Genomic DNA, 14,633 nt, shown 5'->3' on the forward strand with positions numbered 1-14,633 from the left:
TCATTACAGACTTTGCTTCATGCTTGTTAGATGCCAAGAATGTGCCAAGGGTCACTTACTGCTGCTCAATGGACACAAGGTAATCCGTCAAGCAAAGGTAACTCAAATGTGTGTCTGAGCCTGAAAATAAACACAGTAGAAATCTGGATCCCTTGGCACAGTATTTTAACTCTTTAACTCAGAATGACATTCTAATTTTTATTGACTTTTCAGTAACTGCCATTTTTAGGGTTTGAGCTGTTCTGATCAATTATACAGGGGTTTGCAATTAATGTGGCACTACAATATCAGTGAACATTAGTGATTCGTGATGTACAGTTCCTGCAATATTTGCAGCCACCATTGGCAGCTATACCTTAGAGTCCAAACAAGAGAGTTTTTCCAGTCTTTTGTTTACATCAGGAGAATCCATTGCCTTTGTAAACTGAATTAAGCAGAGTTGGTTATGGTCCTCAAATGACAAGATGATGAAATTGTCTGTAAGAACAGCTGAAAAAAAAAAAAAACCAAATAAAAATTGTCAGTACTGTAATACCTGTCTCTAGGAATAAAACAAAGTCGTGAACACTCCACTGAGACACTGCAAAAAGCAATTTTTTTCAAGACAGTGTCTTAAATATTACACTGAAAGCCCTGTAATGTCCTGAAACATATCAGTGTGTCATCCTGTCAGGACCTTCTTGGAAATGAGAAATAAAGCCTAGGGAATACTCTGATTACATACACCTGAATAAATTATCTCCTATCAAAATGCCACTACATTCAAATATACATTTTATGTCCTTCCACATTAATTTTCATCTCAGTATCTATTCGGTCTTCAGTATTTTTTTCTTCTTATGGTTGCATCCACCAGTAATTTTCAAATGGACTTCATACAGCTTAGCTTGTGTTAAGGGTGATAAATGCAAACTAGTACTCGAGGTGTATGTGTTTTTTTGACATTGTAAGGTTTCTGGTGCTGCTGCAGACACCAAGGAGGCTGTTACATGCAGGATAAGGCTTTAGAGGGGTTATGAATTCGCTGAAATCTTCACATGGGGTACCCAAACAATATGAGTAATGATGATGGAACAGACTCCCTTGGAGTTTGGAAAAGCTCAGTGGAATCCCCACTGTTATCATAGGGGGTGCTAGACCAAATTAGTTCAATATAAAAGTGATTAACTAATCTGTCAATGAAAATTACTTAGAAAACTGTATCTAGGATTGTTTTACCAGGTTATTTGAGCAGCACCCACACTTGAATAGGTGTCTGAGTATGAAGTGAGTCATTGGGGTAAGTAGTACCAGATCACTGATAGTTTAAAATAAAGCTAGAAAGCTGTGCTCAGACTGTAAACTCAAAAACCTCTCCTAAAAGGAAAATGCCAATTAAAGTGGAACCAGATTTAGAAACAATCAAAACTCTGTGGAACAACCTCTGAAAAAGAAACTAAAAAAAAAAAAAAAAATATTACTAATATCCCAGATTCTTAAATCCAAATTTTACATATCCTTAAGTTAATTGACAGTTTAGTCTTAAATATAAACATGGAAAACTGGCTACTCAGCTTTGCTTTTCTTTAGTCTGATTTATAACCACTTGCATTTTCCAACAGTCATGTCCTGGCACAACTCTGAAGTATCTGGTATGCAAATGCTAAAGGGTAGAGTTTACAGCCAAATAATTGCCTTTGAAATGTAACATTAACACCAGCTATTTTGGAAAAAAAAAAAAAAAAAAGAAAAAAAGAAAAAGAAAAAGGTGATAAAGCATCTGATAAGGTGATTCAGAAGCTATAACTGAGATCCTGCACACACATGAAAATTGAAAACCACTGAATATGGTACCCTCAGTATGTATGTACACAGTTAAAATATTTTGATGTCCTAACACATATGGTTTGCCTTAAAAATGAGCTGCAGTGCACCTTAGATGGTGATGAAATTTTGCCTATAAATAATAAGAATCAGGAGAACTTTCTTAGAAGCAGAAGGATTATAAAAGCCATAGTAATTCTGTATTTTGTGCACACAATCTGACCTTTATTCCAAATGTTAAGAGGACATGCTACTCTGAATGAGAATTACAACTTTTCATAAGTAATTCTGGCAGACTGTAACCCTTATCCATTTCTACATATACACAATTGCTGAAGTAAGAGCTAATATTTTTATACAGGCTTCTTGTGCTAAATGTAGAATTACTCTTGGCCAACTTTATAATCACAGCCATAATTTGAAGTCAGATTTGGAGAGATGTGCTGTTTCATTGAATTAAAATTAATTTCCTCTAGGACAACATTATCTCATGTTTCACTTGAATGGATAGTTCAGCATAAAAAATTGTATTTTGAGCACTATTTGTGTGGGTAACAAAAGCATCTTCTTTTATTGTTCATGAAAATAAAAACTGTATTGCAATGAAAGTTATTGAGTGCTTTGCTTTTACTGAACAGAGGCAGTTTTATTTCACCTACAGACTTGGGTATTAGCAAACATGGAGGTTTAAGAAAACCTTGAATAAGTGAAAACAAGGACAAAACATTATATAATGCTATTTATATAATTAGTACAGTTGTCCAAATGTACTAAAACATATTTGTTGCTTTACTGTTGTTTTAGTTGTAAGCTCATTTAGTTAGCAGCATTTTCTGAACAAATATTTCTATGCCATATGAATCCAAAGTAAGACATGATCCACATATTTTCTTTTTTATTAGTTTTTTTAATGATAAAGTATTCCAAATAATTTCCACAAACTACTTCAATTTGGCAATAACCTTAGATTCCATGTTTTCCTTGTTTTTGCCACGTGAAAGTAGGAAATCCTCCCCCCAGGAACAGAGTGCAAAAAATCATAGATGGAATTAGCAGTCCAGTAATTAAGGTGAAGAGTGAAAAAAAGAAGACAAGATAGTAAATGTGTTCTTTGCTCTCTGTGGAATTAGTTCATAAAAAACGTGCTGAGGGTTAATTTTTTTATAAATAAAGATTCTACTAACATAGTTACATTCATGCTAATTTTCAAGACTAAACTACAATATATCTATATGAAAAGATCAGAGAGACACAGTGTTGTAGTTACTTAAAACCTAGGCCAATATTCAATAGACACCTGAGTAAAGAGAAAATTAAATCATTAAAGATCAAATCTGAACTGAGCACATATTCTTACTAGAAGGATGTAATGTGGGTCTACTCTTATAGAATTTGGAAGGTAGTGCGCATGTAATATGGCTCACACCAAAATTTCATATTCCTGCTTCTGCAGAAGCCAAGATACCAGCTGATTTCTCAATTACATGAGTCATATCATAAAGCTGTGGAAAACAGGGACATTTCTGTAAGTTTTCTTCTGCATTAAATGAAAACTTAATTTTTATCAGTCACTAGTTAATAACAATAGTGAGATTCTGGGTATCAAGAAACTAAATCAGAACACCTCCACATAACTCATCCAGCCTTTTCTAAAAACAACTTTAATAATAACTATCCCAAGCAATTATTCAATTGGCTAATGTTTGGTTCTGTCCCATTTTCCCACTTACGAAATAAACATGACAAGTTCAAATGGCATGTTCACAGCGATTACAGCGTAAGAAACGGAATTTTAGAAACCCATGCAGCATTTGACAAGCCTGAAAACTTTGATGTTAAATATTCTTAAAGTGCTCTTAGTCCTGAGGGTTGTAACTATAGCATTACATGCAATTACTTGTTGTGTTTGCAAGTCCCCAGTGGCAATAATTAGTCTACCTGTTGACATACTGTTTCTCTACTCTATTGTTAATGTAGGCAATTGATTTGCACATGGGTGTAATTACCATCACTGATGGTGTCGGAGATGAGCTTCCCCACCAGGGTCCTGTCAATCACCACCTTCTCCAGCTGTGGCCCAGAAAGGCTTAGGGACACCAAAATACCTGAGTGAAAGAGGAGCTGAATCCAAAGAGAAAACAAGACATCAAAAATCATTAATAAAGTGAAATGTTCCAAGGTACATATTAGCAGCTGTCCATTATGTAGTAATCTAATTTTCAAAATTACAAAAATGAATTATCATTGATGTGAAGATGTCTTATAATGACTTTGAAAGCTTTTTCAATGAAAGAGAGAGATGTAACACAACACTGAATTATAAGGGTACAAGAACTACAATTGCTGAACACTTGAAGAAGTAGCTAAGTCCCCAAATGTTACATAAAATGTACTGAATTAGTCTGTCATAAACAGAGATCAAAAATTTGTTCTGAAGGAGGGAAGAAATTACACAGATCACTCTACCATCCCTAGACCTGATATTTTCTGTATAAAGTAACTGCATTGCCTGCATGTAAAAAAAAAAAAAATTAAAGTAGGGTTTAATATAATTCTATATTATTATCACAGATCAAAAGCAGCACATTTTTGCTGTTCTTGTTATTTCTGATCATTCATATATTGTTTGAATAAATAATTGCTCCCTACCACAGAGGTAGCTGTGAGCTTCCAATAAATCCATTCACTCATTGACATAACGTTTTAGATGTCTCTCTTAGAAAGAAAGAATTTAAACTATTGGACAGGGTTATTTCAGAGTTAATTGAATATTCATGCCTAATTAATTTAAATTAAATTATACATATAATCTTGCAGACTAAGTCACAGTATTCATCAAGCTCCTTCTTATGCAATATCTTCTATGAGAAAGAGAATGCTCAGTGGGAGGAGTTATGAAAAACATTTATTTTTGCATAATTAAACCATTAGTCATTTTCTGAGTGCAACTACTACAGCAAAAGAATTCAGAAAATAAAGCCCATGAAAGGAATTCTCAGTGGAAAGACCTCTGCAGGCAAGTCCAGAGGGTCCACCAAAGGCCAGGAATCTGGGACTCCAGCTCTTACTTCTACCTAGCAAATTTTTAAAGAAATCCTTGTGCTTTTAAAAAACTTAACTACTAAAGAAACACTTGTTCTTGTAGGAGAATTTGGCATAAAAAAAATCCCTGTTTGTTTTGTGCTGGAGCTGCAAGACAAATATGGTTGCAATATAATCTTCAGAACTTTCTTGCAGTGAAATCCACTGGACTGTATAATTAAAAAAAAGTATGGGGGACAGGACTGGAGTGATCTAATTGGGCATGTCCCTTGTGCAATGCTCTGATCCCGATAATTTAGTCATGGAAACTCTTATTTATATATATTTTGCTATATTATTATACCACTGTGCTCTCCAAAGAACAGAAGATGTCTATTTAAACAAATTATTTTCCTGCCCTAACACCTTTAACCATCATGTTTAAAAAATACATTCTAGTGATGTGTAAAGTAGAAATTAATAAAACCCTGTGATGTGAAATTAATTTCTAAGAACAAATGATCAGTTCCCATCCTGCCAAAGTCTAATCATACATTCATTTGATAGATTCATATAGTCAGTGTTTCAATGTTCCCTGTCATGACAGATGTCCTTTAAGGTTTTGTCCTAGTAAAAATGTTAGACACGCTTACACTCATGCAGCTTTTATTACAATCTTTCAAAACTTCAATTTGTCCTTATGTTGAAGTTAGATTAGATAAAATCACAATTTATTTCCAACTTGGTAACATGAAGTCCAGCAAGGTTTGACTACAGTTGGCTATAACTGTCCAAAAAACCTGCTGGAAAAAGTGAGGGTTGAAACCCAGGAGCTACCAAACTGTGATGTAAACAACAATTTAGTGAAATTACATAAATACTCTAGAAAGCTCAGTTCTGCCTAACTGAATGGATATCAGCCTGATAGAGGAGAGTAAAACATCCCCAGTCTTTCAGTGTTATTGGCTAACAACAGGGATAGTACAGTCAGGGTGTAAATTCACTTTATGCCTATGTATTAATTTCCTGGTAATAGCATAAATTGTCCCTGTTACAGAGCTAGAACAGAAATCAATGAAAACCTCTCCAGTGTTTCATGACAAGACATTTATATAAATATAAAATGTTGTGCTAATGGGTGTGTTTTGCTTTACATTTATGTATCTAGTCATTAAACCACAGTTATGGATTTTCAGTATTGTATAGATCTCTGTGCTATCACTATGGCATGACAGAATCACAGATAGTATGTAAATGTAGTATCATTTCTATTACTTTTATTGTTTCTCCCATTGTGCTCCCACCTTCTTTCATTTTACAGCAAAACATTCTTTCACATTATTCTCCTCAGAACTTTGAGATATTTGGGAAATCTTAAATTGTGTTTTAACAAATTTTTGTTATAACTTACTGTTGTTGGTCCATAGACTTAAGTTCATTCTTCTAGGAACTTCTGGAGTCTAAATTTAATAAGTTAATCAGAGACTTTACACACTACATTGCAATGCAAGGTTAGTATTTCATCCATCTCCCTTTAAAAATGCTTTGAATTACAACTGAGGTTTTAAAAAAATCAGTTTTTAGAGTTTACCATGAAGTACAATCAGGCACTTAAAGGAAACAGGGCAGCGGTGGAGTCACCACCCCTGGAGGTATTAAAGATGTGTAGATGTAGAACTTAAGGGCAGGTTTTAGTGATGAACTTTGGAGCATCAGGTCAACAGCTGGACTTACTCTTAAGGGTCTTCTCAACCCTAAATGATTCTATGATTCTGTGCTATCTTTCATCAAAAATATTCTGTAAAAGAGAAGATATTTATGTGCTCAAACTGAAACCACTATTTCAATTTGCTACATCCTGTGTAGTCTGTGCAAAGAGACTGTTCCATGATAATAAGATTTAGGTGCTGTTACACATAAGCTTGCCTAGTTAAGCTCATATTTTGGTGGATGGAAGCAGTCCAGTCACAAGCATGAATGAATATAAAGCAAATAGGGAAGATTGTAAACTTGGCTTGAAGATGGATACACAGTGATCCAGCTCCAAAGGGAACAGCCCATCAATGCTAAGGAATAAAAGCCAATGTAAGAGGCATTATTTACACAAGGCACTACATCATTCCATCTAATAGATATTAAATTAGGGAAAGAGATCCACAATGATGAAACACATCATAAATTTTTCAGATTCAAGTACTGTGATGGGAAAAATAAAATCAGAAGAGCTATCTCCAGAGCTTAAACAGTCACAAGATGTTCCTAAACAAAATATGAAAGCATGACTTCATACCTATTGGAAGGATAAGACAGGGACTTTGTACTTGAATGTAGTCTGAGCAAAATGTTTGGGCACCTGGTTATTCTACATACTGGGAAGGAAGGGCCACTTCTCTGGTACTGAGGAGTTGAATATGAAGACTTTGATAGAAAGGATTATGTGTTTTATATGCCAAGAATTGTTCTCCTCTGAGCAAGAAAAGCATGAGCAGCAGATGATACTCAGGGGAAGATTTAGCCCTTCCCTTCCCCGATAGCAAAGTGCTCCAATATGTATTTGAGATAGTTTTTATTAAGCAAAAGACTTAAGTACAGGTTCATGACTTATGGACTTCAGTACAACTTAAGCATCTACTTAAGCGGATCCCTTTATCCTCAGAAGCCTGAGCCTTTCACTCCTCATTCATGCAGCTCAGCTGCTTATCAGCCCTTCTACCTAAAAAGATACCTGTGGAGCAAAGCCAGGATTTGCTTCTATCTGATTAAAATTGGAAGAGAAGGAAAATATGCCTGTAAAAAATATTGCTGCAAACTGTTTTCCCTTAGAGAGCCTAACTGACAAAGGAATATGCAAAAGGAGAAGAGAATTGCAAAGCACTTCTTGTTCAAGCAGGTTCCCAGGGTTTTTCCCCACCTCTTCATTCCAGATTGCTTTCTTAGCCACCCCACTGTAATTACTGTGTTGCATGCCTTATTACAGATGAAGTTATTGTTGTTACATGTTACTGTTTCACAATAATCAATGCATTTGTACTTCTAGCTCCAAATATCTAAAACCACACAACACATTAATAGCTGTGATCAAAAGCAACCAAAAGAATTTAATATGAGGGCAGTGTTCCTCTTAGTAATTGGGGATGGGTGCTGGCTTCTCGTGTATTCTAGACAGAATGTCTCAGTTTTGATATCAACTGTGCTATGTCACATATTTGTCTTCCTAAACCAGCTTGCTAATGGGCATTGTAGCTGATAGAACAAGCAAGAAAATATTGCTGTGTATCTCAATTCAGAATCCAGTTCTATGTCGACAATGGCAACAGAAAAACTATTTATACACATACATAAATTGCAACACAAATACAACTAAATGAAATCAAAACAATTTAGCAAAGTATACATAAATCTTTTTCAATAGCAGGTAACAGATATGATTCATAACTAGTGCTTGGCTTTTATACAATAAACTGTATAACAATGTTGGCATGTGTTTAATTCAACATCATAATGCAAATGTAAAATGAAAAAAGATTTGGAAATCAAATGTTTCAGCTAGACCTCATACATTTTTACTGCTTTATATTATAAAATCAAACCTTAACCAATGGCATAATTTCATAGGAAGATTTCTTGATTTTATGGCAAAACTTAAAAGCATTCCAAAGAATTAGAGAAGGAGACCAAGACAAGAAGCAGCCAGAGCTGAGCTGAATAAACTCAACAATACTGATAAAATTAATTCTTTAGGTTACTACTTCTTGGCAGAGAAAGCTGAGGAGTACAGTGGCATCTTATTGTAAAGACTTCTTGTCTTTTTCCTGTCATCCTTCTTTTATGGTCTATTTATTTTCCTTTGACATCAGCTAACTGAAGATTACAGGATTATTTCAGCAACTCAACACAGGTCATCAATGTTGGGGGTCAGAAGTACAGTACAGAAATGGTGTGGGTTCAGATCCTACTGGAACAGAGCTAAAGAGAAGACCTCAGTCCTTCAGGACTCAACTAAGCTCTTCTAAATACAAGAGCAAGCTCCTTGACAAAAATCCCTGTACTGTCTAGGTTATGTTTACATGAACTAGCACATCATCTATTTCAGAAACTCTAAGCAGTGCTGGAATGTATATATAGGACTGCAAAAATAAAGGTCATTGAGGTTTTTATGACAAAGGACAAGGAAGTAAATATGAAACTTCTAATGCACTGATTGCGCACCAAAAAATAAAAAAAAAATAAATAAAAAGGTAATAGGATAAATTTTGATGCATACAATGAAATACTAACTAAGGTAGGGAACTAGGCCAGCATTATGGTCATTCTAGGCAAACTCATATATAGAAGAGCCAACTTTGAGCTATACAGTCATGCAATGGACAAAATAATCTGCAGGCAAAACAACTGGATTCCTCACTGAGGCATATGCATGAAGTCTGATTGGCCATTTGCACATGAACAATTAACACGACAGCACTCTTATTTTTAGCAGATGCACGTTTAAAATTACAGCCCCCAATTTTTGCCTGTGGGCCACTTCTGAGATGGAAGTGCTGGAGGAAGAGTGAGGTATTAGGAATAGTGGTATATTTCGGCTACAGAAGGCATACTGGCAGTATCCCTATGCTTGTTTTACACAAAATCTGAGGAAAATCATGCTACTGTTTTAAAGGACAGTCTTGTTTTCATTGCATCACTTTTCAGTTTTCTTTCCATTTGTCTCACTCAAGGTACAGCAGCCATTGAGTTTTTGGAATTCTTATTACAATATAAAGGGAACTGCTCCTGGTTCAGCTACAGATATGGCAGATTCAAATATATGTATCATTTAATGAAAAATGGGAAAATGTGGCTGTTGAGTTAAACATTTTAATTTCTATAAAGAGGTTTATTTGACATTGTATTACTACTAAAAACAAAGGAAAAATAGATACTATAATTAAAACAATATGCTCAAATTTAGCCCCAAACACTGAAATTATGAAAATCAGGGTAATTTCCTACATGTTCTTCATGCTGTTTGTCTGACACATTGCTGTAACTCTCCAAAGTTAATGCAAATATGGACTCTTCCCACTAGCTCTGGTATTCATCCAAAAAAGGCTGTGAATACAGCAGTGTTATGCCACAGATGACACCATTGCGTGGTGAGCACTCTCTGCTGAAACAGTTAATTAGTATTCAACTTAGAACTAAAAAATAAATAACAACATCTTCTCCAGAAGCTTCAGAACATTTGCATCAAAGAGGAACAGTCCAATTATTGCTGCCAAATGCTCAAAGACAGATGAGCAGCAGAAAAACAAACCATCTGACATCAAAATTGATAGAAGTCAGCTTTTCTGTTCTAGACTCTTCCAAAAGATTAATTTTTCTCTATTTTATTTTCATTTGTTGGAGGTCTTTTATTTTCAGGAAGACACAAAGTGGAATAACACAATTGTTTTGGCAAAACATTCTAACCCTTGTTAGAGATTTCAATAATCAGTCACTATTAAACAAAAACCATTTTGTTTTGTGATTGAGAAACCAAAAGCAGAATTTAAGGACAGAGAAATAATTATGATTTTTATCTAAAATTTTCATTCTGGTTATGTTATAACCTATACCATCACTTATACTCTGGTCTTAGGAGCCATCTGAAAAAACACCCCAAATACTCAATTTATTAAACTACCGCTTTACATGGCTCAATACCTAATATACTAAGATGAAAACACCCATTCCTTTTCTTTCCCATCTTGTAGAAGAAATAAGAAATAAATTAAATTGTATTTGTCTCATTCATGTTGATGTAAGCTTGAAATAACTTAGAAGATGTGAAGTCAAAAAACAAAGAGTTTTATACAGAACTGATAGTCAGCCAAAGGTGTTATATTGTAAAGGCAGGAAGACACATGCTGGCAAGAAGTTTACTTTTCCAAAGTATGTATTGTACACACTGCAGGTGGATGCTGATGAATGGGAGGGGAAGGAAAATGGTAAAAGGAGAATGGACAAGGAAAGCAAATGAAGAGACAGCAAACTGGGATGCAAATGAATGCATGCACAGCTAATTGACTTGGTATTTCTTAACCAAATTCCTTTCCTAATCAGAACAATAATAACAGGAAAAAATGATTCCCCCAAATTAGCAATTAATATTTAAATCAGCTCTAGAAGATTAACATTCACAGATACATACTATGTAATTTGTATGTGAATGATATACATTTACTAGTAGTGAGATCTGATAGGCAAATGTGGCTTAGACAATCATATTTTTATTATTGATATGAAAAGACTACATAGCATTTGGCATGTCAAGCATTTAAAAATTTTGGTATTCTTAAAGGCATTTCTGGAATTTTAGCTGTACAGTGTTTGGATATTTAACAATCATTCTGCTGACACACATTTGGAACTACTTGAATAAGAAGAAAAGCTTATGAGTCTGAAAAAGCATAAAATTTAGAAGACAAAGTTCCTTTTTTGAAACAGTAATATTGACAAGTATTCCCCATGCCAAAGCAATTTCAAATATTATGCATTTCCTCATGAAGCTTGTATAAACACATAAAATTCACTACATAAGTTTTTCAGAAGAAGCACATGATTATGGAGCACTTAATTTCCAGCTTCCCTCCCTGCCCTACTGTTCTGTCTTAGCAAAGACGTGAAAAAGGGTTTCTTGTACACAAAATGTGGAACTCATATAGCCAGAGAACATAACTATATGTGTGCCACATGTCACAGTATCTTTTATTCCGTAACTTGATTAATGATCTAGTTGGTTTAGAGTTATAGTTTCCCTTCCATATTACACAAGCATAAAGTAAAAAGATTTGTGACAGTTATGTAGATAATTAAGACATAAAAATAATAAAACACAGATTCCAGGCCAGCCTATATATTTTAATACATAGCTGCTCTCTCAGCCTGCTATTTTGAGGTACAGGATGTTTTCAGTTTCCCAAAACAATAATAGTAATAATAACAAAAACAATAATTAACAATAATAATAGTCATCATCATCACCATCATCATCATCTCACAGAATCAAGGCCTTTTAATGAAATTTCTTTGTGTTGATAAACCCCAGGCTTTTTATTTAAAGCATGTTTTTCAGGGTAGAAATTTAAATAAAGCAAATTTACTTAACAAGCGCCCACATATTAAAAAAACTCCAATGACTTTCTGTGTTAACATTTTAACACTACTGCTCCCATCGCTGAATGGCTGCTCAGCACCGCTGACTGAACATTGCAAGACCTTTTGATGACACTGTACCTGACAGGTATGTTTGTTCTTCCATTTGCTCAGCACACATGGACAGTTCTGCATTAAGTCCTAAAGGACAACAGAAAACAGAGAGTGGAGTTGGCAGCACACATTGTCACTATCAGTTAACAGACTTCTGATTTTCCAGTTTACAGATGAAAAATGCCACACAAAGATGCAGCTGTTTCAGAAGAGCCCACCAGACAAAAGCACATTTATCATCCCTGGGAGAGTTAGATCTTTATGAAAATTAAAGCTGTTGAAAGAGGTTTGAAAACCAGATTAGATGCTGTTGTGCTTGAACCTTTCTGAACCATACCTCTACCTCCTTGAGAGCATCTCGAAGTTTGTCCGGTCGCTTGGTTTTCAGGGTCCAAGGATAATCTCGAGCTGTCAAATAAAAGTGAGGGGAAAAAAAGAAAGATGGTAGAGAAATATGTACATATAAGTGATTGTATGCATATACATGTGTGTGTGTGCAAACATATATTTATATATGTCATATTAAAAAGTTCTATGACTTGAACTTCCTTTTCTGCAGAAACACAAATCCAAGATTTCAAGGAGTTACCTTCCATGTGAAACTTACCTACAGCTGGAAGGAAGTGGCCATGGTTTCTACTGTCAAAGGATCTGTTTTCAGAAGGCCCAATCACAGGAAAAGTTGGCATGCTCTATCCACAATGACCATGATTTCCCTATGGCAATTGTGTGCAAAGCTTACCCAGCTGCTAGGCACTTGCAGTGAAAAACTATCTGCTGCTCAGTATATTAACTCAGTTTCAAGTTTCAAGCATCCTAAACATATTATAGTCTTCTGAACTAACATTTCATTGCCTAATTTTAAAAAGCAGGCACTAACATGTCTGCAAAATATATATGCATGAATATATGCATATATAGAAGTATTAACAACAGGCAAATGTGAATGCCATAACTTATGGAGTCTAGTTATTTATAAGATGTTCTTGACAATTTGGTCTGAAGAATCTGCCAAGTCAAGCAAAGAAGAAACTTCATGACTGCTGAGGTCTTTTAACAAATTTATTAGTGTTCAGCACACTATTGTGAAAATTCTGGCCTAATACATTAATTCTAGCAACCAGGAGGCAAAGCTTCCTCTGGAGTTGCCAGTAATTGGCTTGTCTCATGGCTGAGAATCAGGCTCTAATAACTTGTGAAATTTCTTCATTTAAAAGTGAGCAGTTTTCTGTTCATAAGTGTACAATAAAATCATGAGAAACTAGAACACATTGTTTATAATCTATTCCTATTTAAAGGAAACCTGATGAAAAGTTTTGAGCTCCAAGCTGTCAGTTTGGATGCCAACTTCCAAACTGAATGACTTAGCAGTTATGCTTAAACCTCCCTGCAAAAAGGAGCTTACAATAGAAGTGCTATATAGTGAAAAAATGAAGGATTTCATATATCAACAAAAGAGGACACCAGCATACAACTTCTCTTTGTGTTTCATTGGACTGTAGCCAGCCAGTAGAACTGTTATGATAATATTAATTAGGCATGTAAGATCACATTTTCAATGGGTGCCTTCATAAATACTGGAATATTTACCCACATATGCAAAATGGGAAATTGCCTGTAGAGATACCAAAGTATCTGTAGAAATCAACAGCTGTGAATAAAGTTCCCCAGTGCTCCTCTTTCCAAAATGTGCTGTGCAGGCTTTGTGCTGGGGGCACCCCTGCATTCCCAAGGACAAGGAGCAGCAGCTTGAGCTCCTTTTGCCTGTTACATATGTAAAAGGCACCACTGGGGCTGTGGGTGACAGGATTTATCTGGGCCTGCTCCTCCTTTCACACATGCAGCCCTGTGGGATAACACTACACTGAACACATGTGATGCAAACCTGGGAGCCTCCTCCCTGCCTGGAACCCTCCCTCACCTCCCCACCTTCCCAGAGCTGCACTGATCCAGCCTGACACAGCATCCTCTGCAGCAGGTGTGGATCTGCCACATGGCAGCAGCACCTTCACACCCATCCCCAGCAGGGCTTTAACCTGCTCCAAACACACCTTGCAGTGATGGGGAGAACTAATTCTTCCAGAAAACATTTTGCCTTCAGATGCATGCACAGCTCCATGGGAATTTTCATTTGTTTAAGCTAACAGCATAGCTGTTAAACATTGCTCTGTGAAGTTGTCTAAAAGATCAATTAGATTTTTTCAGAGCTGTCATGTTTGACATTAATGAATGCTCTGAGTGATCCAGGAGTTGTAAAACTTGAGCTAAATAAAAGTTGTATTAATATAAAAATCTTTAACTGTCACAGTACTGCTCTGTGATAGCACGAACTGAAATTGCTTTTAACCAGGTAATGCAGGGACAGTGTAGTGTTCCAAAGCTAAAACCATTCTAAGAAGGCAGCTGATTATTAGTCTGGAATTTTATTTTGGATGAAAATATTTTAGTTACAATTGCCGGTTTTAAGCCAGTTGGTGTTGCAAGTCAAGAGATGATGGGGAAAATGTTTATTGCTCATTTGCTAAGTAAATTTCATAAGGAAAAATCTGGATTATTTTTGTGATTTCTTTTGACAATGG

General features: G+C 35.4%; 1 protein-coding gene across 4 annotated transcripts in view; it reads right to left on the reverse strand.

The window, feature by feature from the left end:
- WDPCP (WD repeat containing planar cell polarity effector) overlaps window positions 1–14,633 on the reverse strand; it is a 147,911-nt gene that overhangs the window by 85,442 nt on the left and 47,836 nt on the right. For all 4 annotated transcript variants that reach the window (XM_058834204.1, XM_058834206.1, XM_058834207.1 and 1 more), the window contains exons 5-8: window positions 12,392–12,462; window positions 12,082–12,141; window positions 3,810–3,924; window positions 356–489 (exon numbers count right to left, since the gene is read on the reverse strand). In XM_058834204.1, coding sequence (XP_058690187.1) covers window positions 356–489; window positions 3,810–3,924; window positions 12,082–12,141; window positions 12,392–12,462 — 380 coding nt within the window. The remainder of the gene's footprint in view (window positions 1–355; window positions 490–3,809; window positions 3,925–12,081; window positions 12,142–12,391; window positions 12,463–14,633) is intronic.

The sequence above is a fragment of the Poecile atricapillus genome, chromosome 3, assembly GCF_030490865.1.
Source record: "Poecile atricapillus isolate bPoeAtr1 chromosome 3, bPoeAtr1.hap1, whole genome shotgun sequence".
Classification (NCBI taxonomy): Eukaryota; Metazoa; Chordata; class Aves; order Passeriformes; family Paridae; genus Poecile; species Poecile atricapillus.